Genomic DNA, 13915 nt, shown 5'->3' with positions numbered 1-13915 from the left:
TTTGGCTCTATACTCCAGAATTTTGGATTTGAGATTAAATGTTTCATATGAGGTGAAAGTACATGTCACCTTTTATTTGAGGGTATTCTCATATATATTCCTATCTGTTCTACCGTTTAGTAATGAAAATACTATATGTATCTAGTCTCCCCCATGAGAATAAGTCAGTGGTATTTGGAAAAATTCACTTATAGCGTATTAGAATAGTCAAAAGTTTAGTATTTGGTCCCATATTCCTTGATTTGGTCCCATACAGTATTCCTTGATTAGATGTTTCTGAACACTTCTAAATGAATCCTGATAATGCCATGATAAAGACAAATCATGAATGAATCATAAATAATGCCATTAGACTAAATAAGCATTGGGGGGGGGGGGTATGATCTTTGTGCCCCATATCATTATTCACGATTAGCAATAATCATGGTACCAATTGTTAGTTACAGTCTTGTCCCATCACCGCAACTCACGTACGATGTCATGCATCCTCCGAAACACAACCCTGCCAAGCTGCACTGCTTCTTGACACTGCTCACTTAACCTGGAAGCCAGCCGTAACAATGTATAGAAGGAAATAGCGTACAACTGGCGACCGTGTCAGCATGCATGCGCCCGGCCCACCACAGAAGTCCCTAGAGCACAATGGGACAAGGACATCCCGGCCGGCCAAACCCTGCCCTAACGACACTGGGCCAATTGTGCACCGCCTCATGGGTCTCCCGGTCGCAGCCAGCTGCCACACAACCCGGGTTCAAACCCGGGACTGTAGTGACGCCTCAAGCACTGTGATGCAGTGCCTTTGAGTGCAGTGCCACTCGGGAGGACAGCACCCAACACATTTGAAAAGTCACAAGCTTGATGTAGTCATTGTGTGCAAGGAAAATGGTACCAAATGCTAAATTTTTGACTTAAGTCCAAATACTTATGATTTCTTCAAATGACGAGATAAATAAAGTGCTTTCATTTCCAAATGGCAAAACAGGTAATGTATGTATGAAAATACCCTCAAATAAAAGCTGGCATGCTGTACTTATCACTGAGTATACAAAACATTTTTGACATAAACTGACCAGGTGAATCCAGGTGAAAGCTATGATCCCTTATTATTATTATCACTAGTTAAATCCACTTCAATCAGTGTAGATGAAGGGGAGGAGTTTAATCCTTGAGACAATTGAGACATGTATTGTGTATGTGTGCCATTCAGAGGGTGAATGGGCAAGACAAAAAATGTTAGCGCCTTTGAACGGGGTATGGTAGTAGTTGCCAGGCGCACCGGTTTGTGTCAAGAACTGCAACGCTTCTGTGTTTTTCACGCTCAACAGTTTCCCGTGTGTATCAAGAATGGTCCACCGCCCAAAGGATATCCAGCCAACTTGACAAAACTGTGGGAAGCATTGGAGTCAACATGGGCCAGCATCCCTGTGGAACGCTTCTGACACCTTGTAGAGTCCATGCCCCGAAGAATTGAGTCTGTTCTAAGGGCAAGGGGACACAAACGTTTTTTTTGTGTTAAATTAAATTGTAATAGAGAGAAAAGTAATACGGTACCTTAGAAATATAGTAGAATGCTGTATCATGTCAAAATATGAAAAATACATTTTATAGAGTAAACAACATGATCATTTTAGAAAGTTTCTTATATTAGGATGGTGCAATGCATTTCTGACTATACACACTGTATTGTTTGGTCTATGTATTTTTCAGTGTCTTTCTTGTACAGTAAGGATCAGTCACTGCATTAACAAATCATATAGATGAAGTGTATAAGAAAATGAGTCAGAAACCAAAACCAATATATGAATCTAAAACACTTATCCATGTGTACATATCCAGGATTTGTCTTGAAAATATTAAGGACATTTATATTGATGCTCCAGAAAGTCTGATGGTTGTTTTCAGACCTGAACAGTGGTCTAACATTGAGAAGAATCGTAGATCCAGCTATATGCCTCAATCCCCAACCAGTGGGAAAGGTAGGCACCATCTGTAATGGTACAATCTGACGGTCTAACTATCTTCCATTCATTTGGGATTGAGGCATACACTATATACTGTAATTATAGCTGGATATACACTACAGATGGCAAGACTCACCACTACATATGTTGACTCATCTGAACATTAGACCACTTTGTAAAACTGCCAAACTTTGTATTTAACTAAAATCAACATTTGCTGTTGTGTGATTCCTGAGCCCTTCCCTCTTGGTCTATCCACAGGTCTGAGATCAGATGAGTAGACAGGGTCGTTTCTTCACCTTGGTGGGCTGGGGGCACAGCACCGCTCGGATGGCCTCGTCAAAGACAGTCTTCAGCCCCCGCTGGGTCAGGGCAGAGCATTCCAGGTACTTCACCGAGTCTACCCAGAAAACACACAAAAGATGTATGAGGGACATTAAGAGGATAGACTGTTTATCTGGCATAACACACGGCTGGCGGGCGATGGCTTGGGCAACATGAAATCTCAACAACTATGCAGTATAAGGACTAAGAGCAGAATACAAAGTGTTCCATGATACTGTACAACTCTGTAAACGACAGATGACAGATAATCAATCAATCGCTGATTCAGTCATATCCTATCACAAACCCAGAGTGACCACTGTATATGTGACCACTGTATACCAATCAGATCTCTGATGCACGATCACTAATTCAGGATCCCAGAGACCTACATACCTATCTCTTTGGCTAGTGCTAAGCCTTGAGGGTAGGTGATGGGCGCTAGCTTCTTCTCCTTCAGCTTCTCAATGGTTTCCTTCTCGTCCCTCAGATCCAGCTTGGTGCCCACGAGGATGATGGGTGTGGAGGGGCAGTGGTGTCGTACCTCAGGGTACCACTAGAGGGAGAAAGCACACACACATAGAGTCGGTCAACATGGCCGCAGCAAAAGATACTGAATTACTATTCACTTCCTTTTTGGTGATACAGCTCATCGTTAATTCTACCAAAGATAGTCTATATTCTGACAAGATACTGGACTGACCGCTTTAATAATGAGAATAAATGTCCGCAAAGCGGACTGCAGACAGGAGGCGGGGTCAGGCGGGAACATTCTAAGCAATGAGAGGGCACATACACATGTGAACAACAGGCATGACTCCAAAATAAAATATTTTTTCAAAGTTGCAGGAATGCCACGTGTGTCCACTTATATTAGAACATTCATAACATAAACATTACAAAACGTCTTTTCGATCAAATAAGGCTCCCGTAGCATATTAGAATTACATTTTTTAGTTGACGAAATTCGACACTCATTATAAAAATCCTTACTTGTGGACAGATTTTGTGGACAGAATTTGGGGCAGAGTCAAGCCTCTCGCTTCATCTCTTCCCCTCTGGTTCTACTACTGTATTATGGAGTTAATGCAGAGGTTGATTCCTGGTATAGCTCCTCACACATAACATCTAGGATACTCTGTCTATTACTATTATTATTATTACTACTATCATTACCGTCATTATTATTACACACTATTCAAATAAAATGGCTGCTCTCCTGTTTCTATCAGTCACTCAATGAAAAAGGAAGTTCCTTCTTCCGCATTGAGTGACTGATAGAAACAAGAGAGCAGTGTATGCTTTTGCAGAATAGGAAATTAATGCTTTTTCTGCCTCCCGTGTCTGTCTCTTTCATTGCAGGGTAGCCATTATTTAGTCATCGTCTATGGGGACAAACGCCCACTCCTCTGCACTCTTTGGCCTTCCTGCCATCAAAACTTGACTGCCACACAAAGGACTGGGGTAGATCTCACAGATATCTACCCCAGTCCTTAGCTCCTTAGGAGGACACATTGGAGAAGAGCAGCTTTACAATAAAAGGCTTTCATTATTCAGGAACTAAGGGGTTACCTCTGCCCTGACCCTACAGACTCTGTGGAAGAGAGATGAAAGGATGCTTCTCTATATACCAGGACAGGTAAGAGATGTCAATTTAACAAATAAAACTTCCCAGCTTCCTACTAAGAAAGGCGATGGTGCCATGAGTTAAATCATCCCTAACTTCCATGGAGGCTGACTGGATTAAATGGAAACATTCATTTAGTGGTGTAGCAATTCTGTGTTTTCGAAAATGGCACCTTTAGTTTACTAGTATCTCTCTGGAACGGAGTGAGGGAATTAGGTTCTGCTAGGTTAAGATATGAGTTGGCCAATACATGATAATGGAAAGCATAAACCACAACACTTTTCTTGAGAAGCTTGGAGAGAAATTCAAGCTCCAACCATTTACCCAGCGATGGCTAAATGATCATTAATCTCCTGCTGATCCAAAACGGTGATAGCAGTAGGAGGAGGACTGTGGCAATAATCAGAGATAACACGGGTCAATTGAATCTCCTTTTGACAGGCAAATACCAGAGTGACATGGGTGGGTTAGTGTGAGCAACATGCTACATGGCTGTGACTCTGGCTGTGGCTCTTCCATGTTAAATAGATCCTAATGTCACCTGAAAGCCTGGTAATCTACTAAGGCGCCATTTGCATACATGGTCAATGTTACCATGGAGACTCATTGGGAACATGCCATGAGAAAAACAGAATGAGAAAGATGGAGAGAGGAGGAAAAAACGACTACAGAGGTTTGTTCTTTAAATGTGAAAAGCGGAAAACATTTGCATAAGGGCTGGAGAAGCGAGATTGCTATTGTTTGAAGCTAATCATAAATTAATGGGCTGAGTAAAGTCCTTTGGGAAAGCGGTGCGATTCGAAACGGCACAAATTGGAATGGATTAACACGAGTCTTTTCAATAATTGCCAATAGCAAGAACACTTTTCTTTCCCCTCCTGCTTAGTTTGAGCACTTGAAATCTATGTAGTAAGAATAAATGACATGAATACTTTCCAGCGACCTACCAGACCTGCCTTCAGACCACTCTGGACCATATTAGGGTTGTTTTGACAATGTCATATCAAGTAAAGCAGATTTATCAAACTTCATTGTCTTTTGACCTCCACTGCTCTTGATATAATGCTGTCCTCTCCAACACTTCCCAAACTAATCAGCTCAATTCAAATGGTTGACAGTGAAGTCAGAGGAGTCAGACACTTACCTGTCATTTTTTAAACATTTTATTTATTTAATTTAACCTTATTTAACTAGGAAAGTCAGTTAAGAACAAATTCTTATTTACAATGACAGACTACCAAAAGGCAAATATGCCTCCTGTGTGGACGGGGGCCTGAGATTAAAAATAAAAATAAATACAATATAAATATAGGACAAAACACACATCACAAAGAGAGACAACACAACACTACATAAAGGGAGACTAAAGACAACATAGCAAGGCAGCAACACATGACAACACAGCATGGTAGCAACACAACATAACAACAACATGGTAGCAACACAAAATGGTAGCAGCACAAAACCTGGTACAAACATTATTGGGCACAGACAACAGCACAAAGGTCAAGAAGGTAGAGGCAACAATACATCACACAAAGCAGCCACAACTGTCAGTAAGAGTGTCCATGATTGAGTCTTTGAATGAAGAGATTGAGATAAAACTGTCCAGTTTGAGTGTTTGTTGCAGCTTGTTCCAGTCGCTAGTTGCAGCGAACTGAAAAGAGGAGTGACCCAGGGATGTGTGTGCTTTGGGGACCTTTAACAGAATGTGAATGGCAGAACGGGTGTTGTATGAGGAGGATGAGGGCTGCAGTAGATATCTCAGATAGGGGGGAGTGAGGCCTAAGAGGGTTTTATAAATAAGCATCAACCAATGGGTCTTGCGACGGGTATACAGAGATGACCAGTTTACAGAGGAGTATAGAGTGCAGTGATGTGTCCTATAAGGAGCATTGGTGGCAAATCTGATGGCCGAATGGTAAAGAACACCTAGCCGCTCGAGAGCACCCTTACCTGCCAATCTATAAATTATGTCTCTGTAATCTAGTATGGGTAGTATGGTCATCTGAATCAGGGTTACTTTGGCAGCTGGGGTGAAAGAGGAGCGATTACGATAGAAGAAACAAAGTCTAGAGAGAAGGACAGTGAACCGTTTAGCCATACTCCTAAGTACTTCTATGAGGCTCTAAACCCTCAGAGGTAGTAATAACACCTGTGGGAGGAGGGGCATTCTTCTTACCAAACCACATGACCTTTGTTTTGGAGGTGTTCAGAACAGGGTTAAGGGTAGAGAAAGCTAGTTGGACACTTAGAAAGCTTTGTTGTATAGCATTTAACACAACATCCGTGGAGGGGCCATCTCAGTATAAGACTTTATCATCTGCATATAAATGGATGAGAGAGCTTCCTACGAGCTATGTTTTGATGTAAATTGAGAAGAGCGTGGAGCCTAGGATCAAGCCTTTATACACTGCACTCTTTGAGAGAGGTAGTTAGCAAACCAGGCCAAAGACCCCTCAGAGACACCAATAGTCCTTAGCCGGCCCACAAGAATGGAATGGTCTACCGTATCAAAAGCTTTGGCCATGTCAATAAAAATTGCAGCACAATATTGCTTAGAATCAAGGGCAATGGTGAAATCATTGAGGACCTTTAAGGTTGCAATGACACATCCCTAACCTGAGCAGAAACCAGATTGCATACCAGAGAGGATAATATAGACATAAAGAAAGCCAGTCAGCTGATTATTGACAAGTTTTTCCAACACTTTTGATAAACAGGGCAAAATAGAAACATGCCTATAAAGATTAGGATCAGCTTGATCTTCCCCTTTAAATAAAGGACGAACCATGGCAGCCTTCCAAGCAATGAGAACCTCCCCAGAAAGGAGAGACAGGTTTAATAGGCCAGAGATAGGCGTGGCGATGATAGGGGCAGCAACCTTAAAGAAGAAAGGGTCTAAACCATCTAACTCTGTCAAGTTTAAGGAACTCCTTTAGCACCTCAGACTCAGTAACCGCCTGCAGGGAGAAACTTTGTAGCGGGGCAGGGGGAAAAGAGGGAGAAGCATCGGGGATAGTCGTATTATAAGGGGTGGGAGAGGAGGAAATGTTGGACGGGCAAGGAGGCATGGCTGAGTCAAACAGGAATCCTGACTTAATGAAGTGGTAATTAAAGAGCTCAGCCATGTGCTTCTTGTCAGTAGAAACCACATCATCAACATTAAGGAACATGGGCAGCTGTGAGGAGGAGGGTTTATTCTCCAGGTCTTTAACCATTTTCCAGAACTTTTGACAAAGCCTATGGCTGAGGCAATGGTATGAGAATAATCAACAATAAGTGTTTGAAAAGGGTCATGTTTGGCAGGCTTTTTTGGTGATATTATAGCTCTTTGATGTGAATTCAACGTCTATAGTAGTGTGTCAGTTTAAAACCCATGACTTCTGGAGAGATGGAGATGGAGAGACAGGATGGGACAATTACTATCTTCTCCTTTTCATCAGAATGGCAGTAGAGCGATAGAGGGCTCAAGGACAGCTTCGTTCAGCAGTAGCTGTGAGCTGCCAAGGTGACATTTAAACTGTGTGCCCCGTGCAGTGAAAAGACACAGACCCTGACAGTTACCTGGGGGAGTAGGTAGAGGTCTCATCGTGCATTAGGCGAGTTAAGTTCACATGGGACATCCATGTTTGACTCCTTTAAAGAAGAGATGATTACTTCTCTCTGACCTGAATGAATATGATATGTTGAATATGAATATGTTCATTCTATTGATGAACAGACCTCTATATCCTATCCAAATGGAGTGAGGTTCATTGGAATCCAACGGGATGCAAGGTGCTACCTGAATAGATGTGCTGTTCTAGTCCTTGGATTTGAAATATTTTATTTATGACTGTCTGACTGAAGCGACTAAAACCATGGCCTCTGCAACAAGGTAAAAGCAGCAGATCACAAAACAACTATTGACAATAGCATTACTCAGACATAGTTCAAATAGAAAAATATTCATTGTCCATTGGACTATATCCTATTACTGTACCGTAAATGCCAGAATGTGCAATATGTTTGTTTTATTATACGGTACACTTGGATGTTCTATTGAAAGCAGGTAAACCAGAGTAGCCTATCCTTTTTAAATCGATTGATTTCTCTATGTGTTTAGACTCACTCCATATATTTTAATCTTGACAGGCATTTTATAGATTAACTGGCATTCTACTGTTTTCCTGCTCTGTCCATCAACCCCCTCTGTATTACTGACAGATGATGGCCCATCTATATTCACAGAAAGGTAAGCACATCTCAATACCCCTGTGCTTTAGGAGTGATCAACAGTATTGACACGTTACTCTCTCCGTATAGTAATCTATAATGTATGCTGCATACTGCAGCTCTCGGGGATGCTGCAGCCTTTATAATGACACTGTGTCAATCAACGCCAATCAACGCCTACATTATGAGACCAAAGTCCTCCGCTATCCCTGCATTAGGTACAGAGGAAAACACCGGCGACAGATCAAATAGAATATGTGTGTATTGAATACTATATGTACCTATACACTGTAGCACAACAGCCATGAAGATCACACAGCATCCACTCACCTTGGCTCTGACGTTCTCAAACGATGCTGGGCTCACCAGAGAGAAACAGATGAGGAACACATCCTAGGGGACAAACACAGTACCTGATCAATGGTAGTATTAAAGGTGTAGGGAGATGTTGTAAACAGATTTAATCTAGTGATTCATATAGTGTATATGGTCATTGGTCAGTGAAGGTGTAGGGAGTAATACATGTGGTTGTACCGAAGGTTAGAAAGGTGTATCAGAGTAGTAGAAGACGTGGGGTCCGAAATTGACACTTTTGATAAATATGAGCGATAATGACTATATAAAATGTAGTATGCAAATACTGAACTATATTGTGTGCTCCAAACAATGTGGAAATTATATTATTTTATGCTAATACAATTGCTCAAGGAGATTTAGTTGAACTAGAAATATTGTTTCTCTCACAAAAGTAGTCATCAAATGTATTGACACCCCTAAAGATTCTTATAAATAAAGTAGTCAACAGCTTACATCCTGAATGAATCGTGAATAATGATGAATGAGAAAGTTACAGAGGGTCAAAGATCATACCCCCAAGACATGCTAACCTCTCACCATTTAGAAGAAAAAGAAACACACACCTATTAAGACGAGGTGCTGCCTAGCGGAGTAGAAACTTGAAAATAAAAGAAAGCCGCACACTCTTGGAGCTCAGATGCAAAAATGTAATACCAACGTTTGGACAGCCAAGCTGTCTTCATCAGGGTATAATCACAAACACTGCAGGATGACTCGTTTATGTAGTGTCAAACGACACAGGTGTCTGTAATCATGGCCAGGAGTGGCCTAATATCATTGGTTAATAATCAAATATTAAAATGTCATACAAAGAACATACAAACAAATGGATAGCATACGATCATAGATTAATTTGACTATACAAGTTTACACACAATTACAATGGCAACGTCACAATAATCACAAGAATGGCTTCAGATCAAAGTCTACGTTGAGACCGTAGGGCGCAAGGGTCTTTAAATGAAAGATCCAGGCAGGTCCAGATCCTTTCTTTTATTTTCAAACCTCTCACCATTACCAATAACAGGGGAGGTTAGCATGTTTTGGGGCTATGATTTTTGACCCTCTGTAACTTTCTCATTAATCATTATTCACAATTCATTCAGGATTATTCGTAATCATGGCAGCATCCATTATTAATTGGACAGTATACAGTCATTACTGCTCATCTTTATCAAGGGTGTCAATAATTCCGGACCCCACTGTATATCATTTGTAATAGAGATTCTGTATGCGTGTTACCGTCTGAGGATAGGACAGAGGTCTGAGTCTGTCATAGTCCTCCTGTCCTGCTGTATCCCACAGTCCCAGGTTCACTGGCTTACTGTCCACCATCACATTGGCTGAGTAGTTATCAAACCTGCAAGACAAATGAGTCCATTACATCTAGAACATATCACAGTGAAAAACCTTACACAGAATATACAGTATACAGTTTATTAGGTACACCACCCCATTCACGAAAATGGATCGCTCCTACAGACAGTGAGTCACATGGTCATGGCTTGCAATATAAAGCAGGCAGACAGACATCAAGACAACTTGAATCCATTGACCCATCCTGCCTGGTGTTAACAGTACTGATGTGGGGAATGTTTTCCTGGCACACGTTAGGTCCCTTGACAACAATTGAGCAACAATTGAACGCCATGCCCCAAAGAATTCAGGCTGTTCTGAAGGTAAAGTGGGGTCCGACCCGGTACTAGATAGTGTACCTAATAAACTGGCCACTGAGTGTATACAAACTGCATACCATAGGTGTTTGTGAAAGTAAAGTCAATATCTAGCATACCAATCCCTAGAATTATTGTGAATATAATATTATTTCCTATTTCTGGTTATTGGTTGCATTATGTATGATGTTTGTCCATTCAGCCCACACATTTGTCACTGTACCAGCCATATCATGTCCACTGTGTCTGTCTGTGGTCCAGTACTTACACTGTGGGGATGTACTCTCCAGGGAAGGCGTTGGTTGTGTAGCTGATGAGCAGGCATGTCTTTCCCACAGCACTGAAACAGACTTTGGGCAATCAGTTGTGTGCCAACAATATACACACACATTTTCTTGCTGCAATAGCACATTGATACACTCTCCTGCGCACGAGCACGAGCACGAGCACGAGCACACACACACACACACACACACACACACACACACACACACACACACACACACACACACACACACACACACACACACACACACACACACACACACACACACACACACACACACACACACACACACACACACACACACACACACACACACACACACACACCTTTACTCTAGCACACACCGAGAGAACCTACAGTCATTACAGGGTAGCTGCCAGCTGTCAGAGTAACTCCCTTCTCTTACAAAAAAAACATGTCAAATACTGTAGCTGTTTTCATATTGAGGTAAAATTTCACAAGTGAAACCATATTAATTTTCTACTCAGAATTGCATTTTTACGTGTGAAAAACATTTTCACTAACAATGTTTGTTAACAAAGTTAATGTAAACAAACACTGTATAAGTCTAATAATATGGTTAAAACTATCATTTTGATAGCATGGATGGTCAGTCCTCGCATCCATAGTGTAGTCTATGGATTTGAAAGTGGTTGCGTTTCTCCAGCCCCATCCCTCAGCGTTTTACCAAAACTGTGGTGGGGAGGACAACTGTTAATGTTTCAATTAAGGATTGCTGCTTTAAACTCCTTAGTTTAGATTAGTAGTGTTACTACATGGTGCCATTCTCTAGTGAGTGAGTTACTTTTGTCCAATTAATATCAAGCAAAACTTCTGAAGTCAAGAACAAAAGTCTTAGTATTGCAAACAAAAGTAATGATATTGAAAGCAAAACATGAATCCAAAAGTATTTGATAGCAAAAAAAAATATTGCAAGGAAAAAAATGTCAAAGTGAGGGAAAATTAATTGTAAATGGATTAAATTAAATTAAACAATTCTACCTATTTTTGGTTATGTTACCCTGGCTTTTGCTTTCACTGGATTCTGAAATCTCATACTTGAGTAAATGTAAAGATACCTGAATAGACAATTACTCAAGTAAAAGTGAGTCACCCAGTAAAATACTACTTGAGTAAAAGTCGAAAAGTATTTGGTTTTAAATATACTTAAGTATCAAAAGTAAATGTAGTTGCTAAAATATACTTAAGCATCCAAAGTAAAAGTATGAATCATTTTAAAAAGTACTTATATTTAGCAAACCACATGGCACAATGTTTTTAATATTTTTCATTTATGGATAGCCAGGGACACACTCTAACGCTAAGACATAATTTAAAAACAAATCGTTTGTGTTTACTGAGTCCACCAGATCAGAGGCAGTAGAGATGACTAGGGATGTTCTCTGTTTACTGAGTCCACCAGATCAGAGGCAGTAGAGATGACATTACATTACATTACATTTAAGTCATTTAGCAGACGCTCTTATCCAGAGCGACTTACAAATTGGTGCATTCACCTTATGACATCCAGTGGAACAGCCACTTTACAATAGTGCATCTACATATTTTAAGGGGGGTGAGAAGGATTATTTTATCCTATCCTAGGTATTCCTTAAAGAGGTGGGGTTTCAGGTGTCTCCGGAAGGTGGTGATTGACTCCGCTGTCCTGGCGTCGTGAGGGAGTCTGTTCCACCATTGGGGAGCCAGAGCAGCGAACAGCTTTGACTGGGCTGAGCGGGAACTGTACTTCCTCAGTGGTAGGGAGGCGAGCAGGCCAGAGGTGGATGAACGCAGTGCCCTTATTTGGGTGTAGGGCCTGATCAGAGCCTGGAGGTACTGAGGTGCCGTTCCCCTCACAGCTCCGTAGGCAAGCACCATGGTCTTGTAGCGGATGCGAGCTTCAACTGGACGCCAGTGGAGAGAGCGGAGGAGCGGGGTGACGTGAGAGAACTTGGGAAGGTTGAACACCAGACGGGCTGCGGCGTTCTGGATGAGTTGTAGGGGTTTAATGGCACAGGCAGGAGCCCAGCCAACAGCGAGTTGCAGTAATCCAGACGGGAGATGACAAGTGCCTGGATTAGGACCTGTGCCGCTTCCTGTGTGAGGCAGGGTCGTACTCTGCGGATGTTGTAGAGCATGAACCTACAGGAACGGGCCACCGCCTTGATGTTAGTTGAGAACGACAGGGTGTTGTCCAGGATCACGCCAAGGTTCTTAGCGCTCTGGGAGGAGGACACAATGGAGTTGTCAACCGTGATGGCGAGATCATGGAACGGGCAGTCCTTCCCCGGGAGGAAGAGCAGCTCCGTCTTGCCGAAGTTCAGCTTGAGGTGGTGATCCGTCATCCACACTGATATGCCTGCCAGACATGCAGAGATGCGATTCGCCACCTGGTCATCAGAAGGGGGAAAGGAGAAGATTAATTGTGTGTCGTCTGCATAGCAATGATAGGAGAGACCATGTGAGGTTATGACAGAGCCAAGTGACTTGGTGTATAGCGAGAATAGGAGAGGGCCTAGAACAGAGCCCTGGGGACACCAGTGGTGAGAGCGCATGGTGAGGAGACAGATTCTCGCCACGCCACCTGGTAGGAGCGACCTGTCAGGTAGGACGCAATCCAAGCGTGGGCCACGCCGGAGATGCCCAACTCGGAGAGGGTGGAGAGGAGTATCTGATGGTTCACAGTATCGAAGGCAGCCGATAGGTCTAGAAGGATGAGAGCAGAGGAGAGAGAGTTAGCTTTAGCGGTGCGGAGCGCCTCCGTGATACAGAGAAGAGCAGTCTCAGTTGAATGACTAGTCTTGAAACCTGACTGATTTGGATCAAGAAGGTCATTCTGAGAGAGATAGCGGGAGAGCTGACCAAGGACGGCACGTTCAAGAGTTTTGGAGAGAAAAGAAAGAAGGGATACTGGTCTGTAGTTGTTGACATCGGAGGGATCGAGTGTAGGTTTTTTCAGAAGGGGTGCAACTCTCGCTCTCTTGAAGACGGAAGGGACGTAGCCAGCGGTCAGGGATAAGTTGATGAGCGAGGTGAGGTAAGGGAGAAGGTTTCCGGAAATGGTCTGGAGAAGAGAGGAGGGGATAGGGTCAAGCGGACAGGTTGTTGGGCGGCCGGCCATCACAAGACGCGAGATTTCATCTGGAGAGAGAGGGGAGAAAGAGGTCAGAGCACAGGGTAGGGCACTGTGAGCAGAACCAGCGGTGTCGTTTGACTTAGCAAACGAGGATCGGATGTCGTCGACCTTCTTTTCAAAATGGTTGACGAAGTCATCTGCAGAGAGGGAGGAGGGGGGGGGGGGGAGGAGGATTCAGGAGGGAGGAGAAGGTGGCAAAGAGCTTCCTAGGGTTAGAGGCAGATGCTTGGAATTTAGAGTGGTAGAAAGTGGCTTTAGCAGCAGAGACAGAGGAGGAAAATGTAGAGAGGAGGGAGTGAAAGGATGCCAGGTCCGCAGGGAGGCGAGTTTTCC

The 13915-nt window shown here is 42.7% G+C and overlaps 1 protein-coding gene across 1 annotated transcript in view; it reads right to left on the bottom strand.

The window, feature by feature from the left end:
* Positions 1-1576: 1576 nt before the first annotated feature.
* LOC124015428 (ras-related C3 botulinum toxin substrate 2) overlaps positions 1577-13915 on the bottom strand; it is a 22419-nt gene continuing 10080 nt past the window's right edge. Inside the window, exons 2-6 of the mRNA XM_046330610.1 lie at positions 10429-10500; positions 9730-9847; positions 8461-8523; positions 2682-2841; positions 1577-2361 (exon numbers count right to left, since the gene is read on the bottom strand). Coding sequence (XP_046186566.1) covers positions 2231-2361; positions 2682-2841; positions 8461-8523; positions 9730-9847; positions 10429-10500 — 544 coding nt within the window. The 3' untranslated portion in view covers positions 1577-2230. The remainder of the gene's footprint in view (positions 2362-2681; positions 2842-8460; positions 8524-9729; positions 9848-10428; positions 10501-13915) is intronic.

The sequence above is a fragment of the Oncorhynchus gorbuscha genome, linkage group LG26 (assembly GCF_021184085.1).
Source record: "Oncorhynchus gorbuscha isolate QuinsamMale2020 ecotype Even-year linkage group LG26, OgorEven_v1.0, whole genome shotgun sequence".
Classification (NCBI taxonomy): Eukaryota; Metazoa; Chordata; class Actinopteri; order Salmoniformes; family Salmonidae; genus Oncorhynchus; species Oncorhynchus gorbuscha.
This window is presented reverse-complemented; position numbering and strand designations above follow the sequence as displayed.